The sequence below is a fragment of the Miniopterus schreibersii genome (genome assembly GCF_964146895.1).
Source record: "Miniopterus schreibersii genome assembly, chromosome: 10".
In the NCBI taxonomy this organism is placed as follows: Eukaryota; Metazoa; Chordata; class Mammalia; order Chiroptera; family Miniopteridae; genus Miniopterus; species Miniopterus schreibersii.
In genome coordinates, this window is record NC_138110.1 from 76,363,676 (window position 1) to 76,377,395 (window position 13,720).

The 13,720-nt window shown below is 46.4% G+C and overlaps 2 protein-coding genes across 2 annotated transcripts in view; one reads left to right on the forward strand and one right to left on the reverse strand.

Moving 5' to 3' along the window:
- NAPB (NSF attachment protein beta) overlaps positions 1 to 13,720 on the reverse strand; it is a 282,410-nt gene that overhangs the window by 243,017 nt on the left and 25,673 nt on the right. The window lies entirely within an intron of this gene.
- On the forward strand, positions 2,765 to 12,979 carry GZF1 (GDNF inducible zinc finger protein 1). The gene is made up of 6 exons (XM_081148340.1): positions 2,765 to 2,823; positions 4,986 to 6,370; positions 7,796 to 7,890; positions 9,388 to 9,555; positions 10,308 to 10,465; positions 10,823 to 12,979. Exons 1-6 carry the CDS (start codon positions 2,794 to 2,796, stop codon positions 11,171 to 11,173), a joined length of 2,187 nt encoding a protein of 728 aa, XP_081004466.1. The 5' UTR covers positions 2,765 to 2,793; the 3' UTR covers positions 11,174 to 12,979.

Consider the following 13,720-nt stretch of genomic DNA (forward strand, 5'->3'; position numbering starts at 1 on the left):
CCTGCTCAGGGAGTTGGGGTTGGCCTTCCTGGGGAGCAGATGATTTAATGGAGACTGAGGTGATATGTAGGAAGAGGGAGGTCAGAACAAATGTGCAAATGGCCTGTGCTGAGGGGCCTGTGGTCACTCCAGACCTGCACCCAGGTCTGTGTGGCCAGGAGAGTGTAGAGGTAAGAGGTGGTGGTGATGCAGTTAAGCAGGCCTGGATCCTAACGCTTTTGCAAGAAGCTGCCATTCCCCCAACCCCACCCCAGGCCAATACCTCACAAACCACACTTCTCAGTGTTCACTTCTGAATTCATGCAAACCAAGGACATAGAACTATTAGGATGTTTTTAAATCACTCCCTCTCTAGTTCCCCTTTTGATTTTCTCTGATCTGACAAGCGACATCTTTGTTCTGCTGTAGCTGGGAAGCTGGTGTGGTCCGGGCAGAGTTCACAGTGTGGAGGCTCTGCTTGCTCTCTGTGTAATCTAAGATAAGTCGCTGTGCCTTGCGTTTCTTCATCTGGAAAATGGGGATAATACTACACCTTAATAGAGTTGTGTGACTAATACTAGTAACATGCTTAACACTGGCTCACCCGCTGTAAGCACTAAACACGTTTTGTTCTTATTTTCATTATAATTAACCTAATACTTGGGACCAGTTTGGGGGAAACTGTAGGGAGGAGATGTGTAATAATTGGGATGACCATCTAGGTTAGTTAGTTGGCTTTATCCAGAGGAAAAGCAAACCTCTCATATCTTTATGAGATATTTACTTTTTGATATTTACTCTTTATGAGAAGTTTTGTAATTTGGAGCAAGATGCCCACTGAAGTTGGGCTTCTACCCTCTCAAGGAAATTGGCAGGTAGGGACTATCTCCTTGTATGTTTACATTTCAAGGAGATGGCTCCCAGCCATAAAGCTGAGGCAAGACCTAGCTAGTCTTCAAACCTTGGTTCTTGAAAGTCTCCCATCTAGAAGAATTCCATTCTCGACCAAGTTGTTGGGGGTGGGGTGATGTCTTGCTTGTGGAACAAAACTTAGGGTTTTCAACCTGACCACCCTCAGTAGGATACCTCAGCATGACAACAAGCGTCTCTCAGGCAACAAAGGAGAGAATGCTTTTGTTGCTGGTAAAACAGAAGATTAGCACAATTTTAAAACACAAAGAGACTATCAAGAGAGCTAATGTTGCTAAGGTGTGCAGGTGCTCACAAGAAAACAATCACAGGAAATTGAAGAGGTAGAAAATTGTTGTTGATTTGGATAAATGAAAAGCAGTTAGCCAGTGACAGAATTTCGGAGGCAAATAAATGTGAAAAAGGGAAGGTGCAGCAAGATGACCTTAAAAGACACCCCTGCAACGGGTGCTGAAAGTGATTCATTTAAGGCCAGTGGGGGGTGGTTAGACAAATTTAATAAGTGTTTATTTATAGACGAAACACTACATTAGACATGGACTGTATATACGAAAGGTAAAAACAGCAAATCATTTGTGGGTCTGGAATGGATTAATTCAATTTACATTATTTCTAATGGTCAACGATTGGGTTTTGAAACAAATCGCTTCTTGAACAGCTTTCTGGAATTGAGTTCCAGGACCCAGGTCCCACTGTATATACATTTCAAAGAGGGGACAGACTACAGTCATTCGCCGCTTAACGACCAGACCAGGATACAGTCTGAGAAATGCTCGTTAGGCGACTTCTGTCATTTTTCATGTGGCTCTTCAAACATCATAGAGGGACCTTACCCACACCGAGGTGAACCTGCTGCCCACCGGGCTCTGGGGTGCACCACCGTCCCACACGCTGCCAGGCGGGCACCGAGCTGCTGGTGCTCGGGCACGGCTGCCTTGACAGCGACCCCCTTTCTAAAGCAGGCGCTCAGAGAAACAGGAGAGGAAAAGCGACCTCCCTTATTTTCAACAGGGAGCATCAAGCCTCTTAGTTTTAACGTTTGCCTTACACTCGCCCCCATGACAGACACGACCTGCAGTCAGACAACGCTGGGCGCACGGCTGGCCGCGGCGAGGGGACCACGAGGGCAAAGCCTGACCCAGCGGGATGCCAAGGTCGGACGGAGCGAGCCTCCAAGTAAGTCTGAGGCCCACCGAGCTGCGCAAAGCGGGGCTGGCATTACAGCCGCAACGAACGGGGGAAGCAACGAGGCTCGGAGCTGAGGGTTCGACGCGACTAAGGCACCAGCCGCGTTCCAGCGGGGGAAGGCCCCGAACAGCCCCGCAGCCCACCCACAGGGGGCGGGCGCCCGCCCACCCGCGCCTGCGGGCGCTTTGTTCGCCGCGGGGCGCCTGCCCCTTCCCGCACCTAGTCGGAGGCCCGGGGCCCTCGTCGCTGGTCGCCCTCTGAGAGGCGAAGCCCGACCTGGGCCACGCGCGGCACGCAGGCTGCCAGCGCCCCGGGCGAGCAGCGGGGACGGACCCAAAGCGGGCTCCGCGCCCAGCCGCTCACGTGACCTTTCGGGGCCGCCGGCATCGCCCTGGCAGCGTCTCGCCCGCAGCGCCCCCGGCGCTGCCTTCTGCGCAGGCGCAGACCTCGACTCGCGACCAGTGACGCAATCTTGCACGGCCGCGTGACGCGGCACCGCAGGTAACGTCGCATCACGTAACTCGGGCCGGACAGCATCTGCAGGCGGACGTGCGCGCGTAGGCGCCGCCGCAGCCCCGCGAGGGGGCGGGGCCGGGAGGGGACGGGGCGGGGCCCGCAGTGGCCAATCGGCGGCGCCCGCGCTGGTGCCGCGCCCCGCCCAGTAGACCGGCCATCCCCGCGGGCCTGGTCCGGCGGATGCGCGGCGGTGGCGGTGGCGGCTGGGAGGTGAGTACTCGGCCCCCGGGCCCGCCCAGTCTCCCGCCCGCCGCAGCCTCTCGGTTGTCGCCGCGGGGCCGTCCCGGAGGAGCGGCGGGCCCCAGGGGTGCAGGAGCCGGGGGCGGGCGCGGCCGGGCGGGAGTTGCAGGCCCGATCGCCCGGGCGCCGTGGATGCCTGCGGCGTCGCAGGCGCCCGGGTCGGTCGGCAGCTGGGGCCGTGTGTCCTTCTGCAGTGCGTCGGCTGGAGGGGCCGAGGGGCAGCGGTGCGCGGGGGCGAGCTCGCCGGGCGCCAGGCCGGGGCGGGCGCTGTGGGGCGCCGGGCTGGAGAGCCGCGGACTCCCTACCGGGGATGGGCGCACCGCGGGCGGCGGCGGCCGGTGGGGCGAGCCTCGGGGACAGAGGGGCTGCCAGGGCGCCAGCCGGTTACGGGGGAGACGCCGCTGTCACCCGAGCCGGAATGTTTTTGTCGCGATCACTGCTTCCCATACCCCGCTCAGGATGGGAAATGGTACTCAGACTCACGCCGACTCCGAAGGCACTGTGGGGCCCCGTGAGTTCGCTCCTCCGCCGCAGGGTCGGGACCACGGGGGCGGGGGCTGCGGGCGAGACCGGGCGCGGGGCCGAGGGCCACCCTCGCCACGCACCCGCACTGGGGCCGCAGTGCGTGCCCACCCCTCCCCCCCGCGCCGCTTTGACTTGGGTTTGGAGCCTCCTTCAGGTGACACTGCTCAGGCCCTGTGGGCGTCCTTTCTACAGTTGAATCCCAAAGGGCAGTCGTTTTCCATGGGCGGGGGGGGGACGCTGATGGTTGGAGGGAACCAGTTGTTGCCTCAGGTGTCATTGGTGGGAGTGGAGAAGTGGGGAGAGGTGAGCCTGGTTTTCAGGGAAGATGGAGAAAGTTCTGCTTCAGGCATAGGGAGTCAGAGGTGACATCTAATTGCTGGCTGAGGGAGACTGGAAGGAAGGTGGGGCACTTTAGATGGGTGGGTGGAGAGTTAGGAACCAAACTGAACTTGGAAGAGGAAGGAGACTCACGAGTAGAAGGTTGGGGGGACCTTGAGGAGAAAACACATATTCGGGGAGTCTGAGGTGAGAGGAGAACCAGCCAAGCAGAAGAAATGACCCAAGATGGTGTGGGGTGGGTACCAAGGAAAGCAAGGAGCAGAGACCCCCAATGGGGTGGAGGTGGAATCTTCAGGGCCCAAGCTGTGGACTGAAACAGGGAGTAAAAGCATCTCTTTGTATTTGGCAAGGCTGAGGAGAGGGGTGTGCTGAGCAGTGTCAGTGTGAGATCAGAGTCCCGCCAGGCCCAGGCTCAAGCCCCAGCCACTCCGTTACCTTGTTAGTTCCTTCCTCACCTGTGAAATAGGGATAATAGCACCTAGGCCTCGTGCATGGGAAGCCGAGAACAACCAGCTAACAGGTCTCAGGCGTGGCTGTAAGCATTTGACATGTTTGCACTCAATGAAGCCTCCTAAGAGCCTGCCAGCCCTCTTTCTACAAAGGAGCAAACTAAGGTTCAGACAAGTTACTTGCTCAAGCTCACAGCTTGTAAAAGCGGTGGAGCTCGCATTACTTTAGTAGAGTAACGGTAATTCAAGTTATGAGGTGTTTAGGGGTGTTGGAAATGGCCATGGATTGTGGACTACGTTTCCATGAAGTTTTCCCCATGGAAGTAGTTATTTTTTTTAATATTTGGTTGTTTTCAAAGGTAGACATGATTCTCTAAGGTCTGTTCCCAGATAGTGATGGCATGTGTTTTGTTTTCATTGTTTGGCTTCCCTAATCAGAGAGCTAGACATTGCTGTTGCCATAAATTGTTATAGTTTTGGGTCTGTGTCTATACTCAAATTAGAAAATGGACTAGCAAATTTACTGCCTTAATGTATTTCATTAATCATAGCTTTAATCATTTATGTTTATCCTTGAGGGAAATCTTAGTAATATGCTAGTTTTTCATGCAAATGTTATCTTATGAAGGTGCATCAGGACTTCAGTTCAGAAAACTGCTAATAAGTGTGATTTCAATCTTTACATGAGAAAAGTTAGGTTTAGGTTGTCACTAAGTTTATATCCTCTAAAGTTTGAACTGAAATAATCCTCATTAATTTTTAATCTTTTTACTTTGGTAGTTGCTCATACATGAAGTAATTCTTGTTTTCGATTCAAAGCTGTTTTGGGAAAGAAGAAACATGGAAAGTGGTGCAGTTCTGCTGGAATCCAAATCCTCTCCGGTTAACCTTCTGCATGAAATGCATCAACTACGCCTTCTGGGTCACCTGTGTGACGTAACTGTCAGTGTGGAGTACCAGGGTGTCCGTGAGGAATTCATGGCCCATAAGGCGGTGCTGGCGGCCACCAGCAAATTTTTCAAGGAAATGTTCCTTAATGAGAAGACTGTGGATGGTACTAGGACTAATGTCTATCTAAATGAAGTGCAAGTCGTAGACTTTGCCTCGTTTCTTGAGTTTGTCTACACCGCAAAGGTGCAAGTAGAAGAAGACAGGGTGCAGCGAATGCTGGAAATGGCTGAAAAGCTAAAATGTTTGGACTTGTCAGAAACTTGTTTCCAGTTAAAGAAACAGATGTTAGAGTCGGTACTTTTGGAGCTGCAGAATTTCTCTGAGCCCCAGGAGGCGGAAGGGAGCAGCGGCTCCCAAGGCAGTGTTACTTCTGAGACTGGGGCAAACGTGGCTGCAGACAGTCCTCTCACCAACAGCCTCGTGAACCCGTCAGATCCCCCGGTACAGAGAATCAGCAACGGTACATTGCAAGATATGTCCCCAAGGAAGTCCAAGGAAAAAACAGACAAGAAGAAAGATGTAGTTAAGCCTTCCTACCCTAAAATCAGAAGAGCTAGTGGAAGGCTGGCTGGCAGAAAGGTATTTGTAGAAATTCCTAAAAAAAAATACACAAGACGACTCCGAGAGCAGCAGAAAAGTGCTGAGGAGGATGCAGGGAATTGCAGGTGTCCCCAAGACCCCAGCTCAGACGCTGTGGGGGCCGTGGGGGCCGAGCACGAGCCAGTGACCAAAAGCGAGGATTTGGGCGCTGGAGGGGAGGCTGGGGAGGGGCTGCAGAAGGCAGGCCCGGGGGAGGAGGGCGAGGGGGAGGGGGAGGAGGGGAAGAGGAGGAACAACTTCAAGTGCACGCTCTGCGAAAAGGCGTTTCTGTACGAGAAGAGCTTCCTGAAGCACATCAGGCACCATCACGGCGTGGCCACCGAGGTGGTTCACCGCTGTGACACCTGTGGCCAGACCTTCGCCAACCGCTGCAACCTGAAGAGCCACCAGCGCCACGTGCACAGCAGCGAGCGCCACTTCCCCTGCGAGCTCTGCGGGAAGAAATTCAAGAGGAAGAAGGACGTCAAGCGGCACGTGGTGCAGGTCCACGAGGGCGGCGGCGAGCGGCACCAGTGCCAGCAGTGCGGCAAGGGGCTCAGCTCCAAGACGGCCCTGCGGCTGCACGAGCGGACACACACCGGCCACAAGCCCTACGGCTGCACCGAGTGCGAGGCCAAGTTCTCGCAGCCCTCGGCGCTGAAGACCCACATGAGGTAGGTGCTCGGCTCCGGCCGACTGGGTGGGGAGCCGCAGAAACCCTCTCAAAGGAGTGTTTCCAGAATATGGCTCGTTTACTTCATTTTCTTGGAATGCGTGTTAGTAACTGAGGCAGTTCTAGGATTTGGACCAGTGTGGCTACGTTTCATAACTTATTTCCTCTAAAAGTTTGGGGGCCGTTTTGAGACATCATTGAACTTTTTCTGGGTTGAGATGCTATGAGATGGTCTTGGTCTACACGACAGAATCCAGAAATCCCGCAATGCCCCTATAGGCCTCAGGCTGAGGACCTCCCATCTCATCTGGTGACAGCACAGAAGCCTGGACACAGAACCGGGTTGTATACGGCTGCTGAACATGCCAGGTCCTGCATATCTTGTCTGGCATGGGCTGTAGGCCAGGGCTCTCCAGAGGAGCCTCTGGTGTGTACAATTCCTGCCACACCAGATGCCAATAACTTTTTTCTTTTCCTGACTTGATTTAGTCTTTGGGCTTGTGACCATCTGAGTCCCACAGTCCCATTAATGGCTTCAGTGAGATGACATTTTAGGACACCTCTCTGATCATTTTTGTTGTCTGGGCTTAGAAACTGTGCTACTGGTAGTTTAAACTCCAGAATTAGGACACGGACAGTGTTTGTTAACTTTTGCACTGTAGGTGAGTGATACTGTTAAGTAAGTTTCCTTATGGTGCTCAGTACTTATGCTTCAAATCCAGACAAGCAGTTTGCTACCCTATTCTGGATCTGCCCTTAAACTTGGGCTAGTCTTTGGGCAGTAGCATGGTGTTCATCTTTCTACTCTACATAACAAGTGTAAAAACTTGGCTCATTAGGAAGTGCTCAGTAAATCGTTGTTGACAGCTACTTCATACTAATTGTGAAATTAAAATGCTCATGCATTTTATGCATTTTCAGAAACCAGGTTTCTTCAGCACATGGAGAACAGTTCTTTCTAGACTGGTTACGTTATACAAGTTAGGATCTGATAGTTAAGTTTTGGTCACATGGTTCTTCATAGCAATAGTTCCTAAGGTGTTTCTGGTTGATTATTCTGAATAAGGAAACTTTAGAACTATTAGACGATGTTCTTCAGTTTTTTTTTTATTGTTGAAAATATTACAGTCTTTAGTGTTTTTTAAAATATGCAGAGGCATGGTCTCTGCCTGAATGGGCTATACAGCATAGACCCCAAGGCAGGTGTGGGTGGACATTCAATGTCTTATGGGGAAACACATCAGTTTGTTGGCCTTGTGCAGACGAGGATTTGGGGATGAAGGTCATGGGCCTCCTCACCTTTCACTCTAGTCATTCTCATTAGGTCTTGTCGAACAAATTATCTTTGCAGGGTAGAGTGGAAATTGTATTGCAAAGTGAGGTTTGAAATACATCCTGAGTTACCATCTGAATGTTGTACTTTCAGAATTCATACAGGGGAAAAACCTTTTGTCTGTGATGAGTGTGGTGCAAGATTCACTCAGAACCACATGCTGATTTATCATAAAAGGTGTCACACAGGTAAATACTCCTGCCGTTGTGATTGAATGTCTTTCCTAGCTGTAGAGGAAACTGCAGTCTGTTAATTTAGAAGTTGGCATCTACCAAAGTAGTGCAGGTTAAAGCCACGATCTCTCGCTTTCTCACTTAGAAAGTGGCAAAAGTGACTAAATAAAATATGCTTGTGGTGGTGGCCTTTTGCACACTTGGCAGTAGGAACTGGCATGTGAGTCATATATCAGAAAGGTATGAAACAGTTCCTACTGCTTTAGCCCCAAATTCCATTTTCAGCAATCTGTCCTAAAGAGATTGCTCAGAGTGTGGGAAAAGCTCTATTTTCCTCCTTGCTATTTCTAATAAAACAGCATTAGAAACAACCTGATTGTCCAACCACAGTGGTTCAGTAAACTGGGAAATCTACCCACTGGCCATTGGGATGAGGATTCTGAACATTATGAAAAACACCTGTACTTGGATATTGACTTGAAAAGTGCACAAATGATCCCAATTATATTGAATTCCTGCACAGAAGACTAGAAAATGGTTGTATGATGTATTAAGGTGGTGTAATTATCTTATTTCCATTTTCTAAAATTTTTGTGACGATTTTATGTTAGAAACAAAATTTAAGTTGGCTTTATTCTGATTCAGCACAGTAACCCTGAAATTCAGAAAACCCTATTGTTTATGACACAGAAGGATACAGAATCTGTTGTATACTGTAGTTACGCTAACCCAGTTCCTTATTTGCTTGTATTTTTAAATTTTTACTTCTAAACTCTGTCATATGATCCTCAAGTTCAAATGCAATTGAGACAAACACAAGTCATTTATGATGTGAATTACTATACTGTAAAATGAGCAGCAGAATTGGTGTCCAATGGATGCTTAGGAGTAGAGGTGACGTCAGGTTACACTGAAGGATTTAGAATCATTTGATGAAAATATTAATATATTCAGATTTTATTAAACCCAGTATTTTTATTTTGATGTTTGTGAACTCAGGGTACACCTAATGATCAAATGAGTTTGATTTGTACAATTAAAGGATTCAAACTACACAATGTGAAGCAGTACTTAAACATTTTTTTCTTGTCTTATAACCAAATCTGAATTGCTTGGGAGTTGTTCATCTAGAGCAGTTACGTATATGTAACAATGTAAACATTCTCTCCCTTTCAAGAGGGACTTTTATTTTGAAAAAGAGCCATAGATAGAAGTGCTTCTTTGGGAAAAAAAGGTAACAATTTCTCCAAACAAGTTGTATAGTTATTTGTTTGAAATGACTAAATTTCCCAAATGTGAGCTTGGCTGGCCTATCTCTGTTTCTTTCTTGGGATTTCCAAGGATATTTTACATCAACTTTCAGCAAGTAGTAAGCATCTCACATGAGTACATGTTTTATGACAGCAGGCTGCGCTTTTGGACTTCATATGGATTTGAGAGTTTGGACCCACTCTTCCTGTGTGTTCCTGTGCCTGTATCACTTCTAACTTTTTGTTTCATCTTTTCATGTAGGTGAAAGGCCTTTTATGTGTGAAACATGTGGCAAGAGTTTTGCTTCTAAGGAGTATTTAAAACATCACAATAGAATCCATACTGGATCCAAACCCTTTAAATGTGAAGTTTGTTTCAGGACTTTTGCCCAGCGGAATTCACTTTACCAGCATATTAAAGTCCACACAGGTATGGCTGGAATGTCCCTGGAGAAGGGAGTTCAGTGCCCCAAGAAAATATCCCTAAGATTTTTGACTTACTGGAAAACTTGGGAATTTAGTTTTAGGGAAAAGCCTTCCAGCAAATTTTATATCATAATAGCATTTAAAATTTTTTTGAGTTTTTAGTTTCTGGCTCTGAGAAACTGAAAAGGTATGGCTATGTGGACATTTCAACATTTTCAGATTAAATTTAAGGATAATCTATACATATTAGTATATATGCACATGCATGCAAATTCAGTTGTGGGACTTGGGAATTTTATATTCCATTACTATGGAAATAGAGGAAATGTCTGGATGTAATGAGCTGCAAGTATGGGTTTTGGCCCTTTTATAGTGTAGGCCATAAACTCTTGGTATTACAGGTGTTCCTCCCTTCCAAAAATTTGCATTAGGCCACTTTGCTTTTACAAAAGACCGACATAGTTCCTGTTTTCACTAACTGAAGAAAACATAACATGAACTTTCAGACTTGGGGGACACTCTTCACTTTGTACCACTGTGGCTTTCAGAAAGTTTCATGGGAACACTACTTTGGGATCATGGAAACCTGTATAAAGGTAGTAGGTTTATACCTGTCAGTTGACCCTCGACTGATCTTCCTTAGGGTGGGATGCGGACACTTTCCATTGGTTTACAAACAGCGTTATTCCAGATTTTAGTCAAAATTGTATACACCAGGCTAAAGAGATCAATCAGTTTCTTCTCTTCCTGTCTCAGGGGAACGTCCCTATTGCTGCGACCAATGTGGTAAGCAGTTCACCCAGCTCAATGCTCTTCAGCGCCACCATCGGATCCACACGGGAGAGAAGCCATTCATGTGTAACGCATGCGGGAGGACATTTACTGACAAGTCCACTCTCCGGCGGCACACCTCAGTAAGCAGCAGTGGCTTAAGAATGACAAATTGCTGGTCCCTAGGTGCATAACCCTAGACAGTCACAATGCCATAAGCTGGTTATAGAAGATAAACAACAGGTATTTTCTTCAAGTTTTGTCTGCAATGAGCCCATTCACATGTGAATGAAGAACAAGTCTCCAGGTCCAGGAAGGCACAATCCATGATAAACACTGCAATGGTGACAGTAGTGGTAGAGGCACTTGACAGTTAGTAAAAGGCATCTGAAGAGAGACTATTGTTTTAAAAGGTGTACCTAATAAGTAGCTGTGAATTAGAGGATTTACAGGTATTTGTTCAGACACCCTCGGTGACTTCTGTTTTGTTTGATTCGTAGGTACACGATAAGAATACACCGTGGAAGTCTTTCCTTGTTATTGTGGACGGCTCGCCCAAGAGTGATGAAGGGCATAAGACTGAACAGCCTGACGAAGAATATGCATCGGCCAAGCTTTCGGATAAATTGCTGTCTTTTGCAGAAAATAACCATTTTCACAACCTGGCCACAGTCCAAGGCAGTGTATCTACTGTGCATGAGAATAGTTCTGCAGATCCAGCCTGCAAGTCAGACAATTCTGTGGTGTCCCAGGATGCTCTGCTGGCCACCACCATCAGCGAGCTTAGCGAGCTGACTCCACAGGCAGACTTGATGCCCACACAACTTCACTCTTTGACCAGCATGGAATAAGAGCTTGAAGTTACCTGCCAAGCAGGTCCCATCCTGCATCTTGTGTGTTAGCTGTGTGCAAGATGACGTGTCGGGAGCTAAGAAAAAGAACTATTGGTAGGCAAAGAAGTGGGCAAGAATGGCTTCTGATTTTCCTAAATTTCTGGTAACTTGCACGTTTTTATCAGAGCATTTTTAAAGCTTTCCCTTAAAAATACTGATCTGCACGACCTCAGCTATACTTTATCAACACATAGGCAATTAACATAACCTCACTTAATTCTGGTGAGGCTGCTATATGCATTAATCATTCTAATGCTTGATTATTTTAATGTCTGTGAAGTTTAGACAACTCTTTACCTTAATAGAGTACAGACCATTGATTCAGCTCATGAAATTGCTTTTAATGGTCTCCCTGGTCTCTCAGTCTGCCTTATACTTCCTTATGGGTTTATTTCTGATACTTTTAAGACAGTTTTCTACCAAGCTGAAGTAAAACTGGGGCCATGTATTTTTAATTGTTTTCCTGTCAGATTGAAACAAAGCAGATTTGCTCTAGAGACCCTTGAATGGAACTGAAGAAATGAATTACTGCATTCATTCCCCTCCACTCCCCCACCCCACACTAAAAAAGGAATGACAAACTGAACACTTTGCAAAAGTTTAGTATAGCCTCTACTCACAGCACACGTGTGTCTAGGAAATTTGTCATAAAATAGCTTTTGAAATGCAATGTGGCTGTTCAGTTTCATTCCTAAAAATCTGCTAAGGTAAAAGCTGTCCTACCAAAGATTTTAGTAGCAAACTATTTTTTTTTTTTTTAAAAGAGGTGTGAAAAATTAAACAAGAGGCTGTAGAACACTTGAAACATTGTGTAGTCATTTTACTGACAAGTAGCAATGAGCTGATTGGCAAATCGTAGAGCACAGAGTATTAGTAATTCTGCCTGGTTTTTCTGACTTTCTAATTGCCAAATCAAGAGCTAGACACAGGCAGGTAAATGTCACATATTTGTTTCCTTGGGAGTGTGTGAGAATATAGCAGAAGTGACCAAAAGCCTTGGCACGCATCACTGATTATGCCTTAAGAGTAGACTGTGAAGAACCAATAACTTGTCTTAAATGCTCCTTTGGCTGTCTCAGGCTGGACTTGATGAATTTACAATGAAAAGGTAATTCTGCTGTATTTGCTAAGCATGATTCTTGGTTCCAGTGGCTTTTGTATGTAGCCGTGACTCATTTAACCCTAAACATATTAATATAAAGACAACTTAAAGGAGAAGTCTTTTGTTTACCAGTTTTTCTACATTTTAATTTATTGACTTGCTGTGAAAACACTTTCATTTTTAAGAGAAAAGTTCTAAGAGAAAGAACTTATCCATAAGTTCCAGACTGAAGATAGAGCTGCACAATTCCAGAAACTAATGAGGGAAGATTCTTCCTATGTGCTTATTTTGTTTTAGTTTGTGACATGTTACATACTAAAGCCACTACAAGGTGTTTTTGGTGCTGACATGTTTCACACCTGCTCTTAAAGACAGCAGTACTTAACTACTTCAGATTCAATTATGACAGCATATCCTAGTTATGTTTACAGAACAACAACAACAAAAACAGTGACTGTCACACAACCATTTTATTCTTGTTAAGAGAATGAACACGGCCAACTGATGTACTGTTTCATGGAGTAAAGTCATCTTAATAAGAAGGAATTTAAATATAGATTATTTTGTTACCTACTAGAAGAATTTTTGTCTTGAATGTTTCTTTAGAAATTCTACAAAAAAAAATCGTTTAATGTGTTAATAAACATTTGCTTTGTAAAATAGTTTTGCAAGTCTTAAGTTTTCTTCCCATTATTAAAATGTAGGTCGTGTAGATTGAACAAGTATTAACTTCCTTAACTTTATGGATAATGAAGTTTAAAATCAAGGTTATAGTCCCAGGAGTAATCTTAGTTTTTTAACTATGTGGACTGTCCATTAATTCTTTAGAAGTAAAAGGCCTGGTGACAGAAACACTAACCTCTGCTTTATGTACAAGTAATGTGCAGCTGGTGCTGTGGACTATGGAAATGGACTGGGTTCTTCAATGTCATGTTTAAGTTTGCATCATAGAAACTTCTCCACTATATCTATTTCTGTCTGCTTCCAGGAAGGGTAAAGCTGCCTCTAAGAACAGAAATCTGAAAACCCTGTGGAAGACTCATGATTGAGGGATTTGTGGGGCATCTCCCCGTATTTCTCTTAATCCAAGTACAGCCTCCCCAAGTGAAAGCAAGCTCCTGTCTCACTGTGTCAGCCCTAAGTCCATGATTAGTAAAGTGCCCTTGGTGCTGGTACTGTGTCTCCTAGACCTAAAGCATCAGGATAGGCAACTACGGAGGTGGTTTAGTGCCTTCCAACCATACTGTGGGAAATATTCTCAGCCCAAAATCCAGAGATCTCTACTGCCTTGGGTTTCATCAAAACTTCTGTATTATAATTTGGGGGGAAAAAAAAAAAAAGGATCATATGGTTGGAGAAGACCTTTATTAAAGGTAATTTTAAGAGAAATGTGGTTTTGCTAC

What these genes read in the sequence shown, in the direction of transcription:
- GZF1 (XM_081148340.1), top strand. Translation starts at nt 2,794, where the DNA reads ATGCGCGGCGGTGGCGGTGGCGGCTGGGAG. An exon ending in GTGGCGGTGGCGGCTGGGAG is followed by an intron (nt 2,824 to 4,985) that starts GTGAGTACTCGG and finishes TTCGATTCAAAG; the next exon opens with CTGTTTTGGGAAAGAAGAAA. An exon ending in GCGCTGAAGACCCACATGAG is followed by an intron (nt 6,371 to 7,795) that starts GTAGGTGCTCGG and finishes TTGTACTTTCAG; the next exon opens with AATTCATACAGGGGAAAAAC.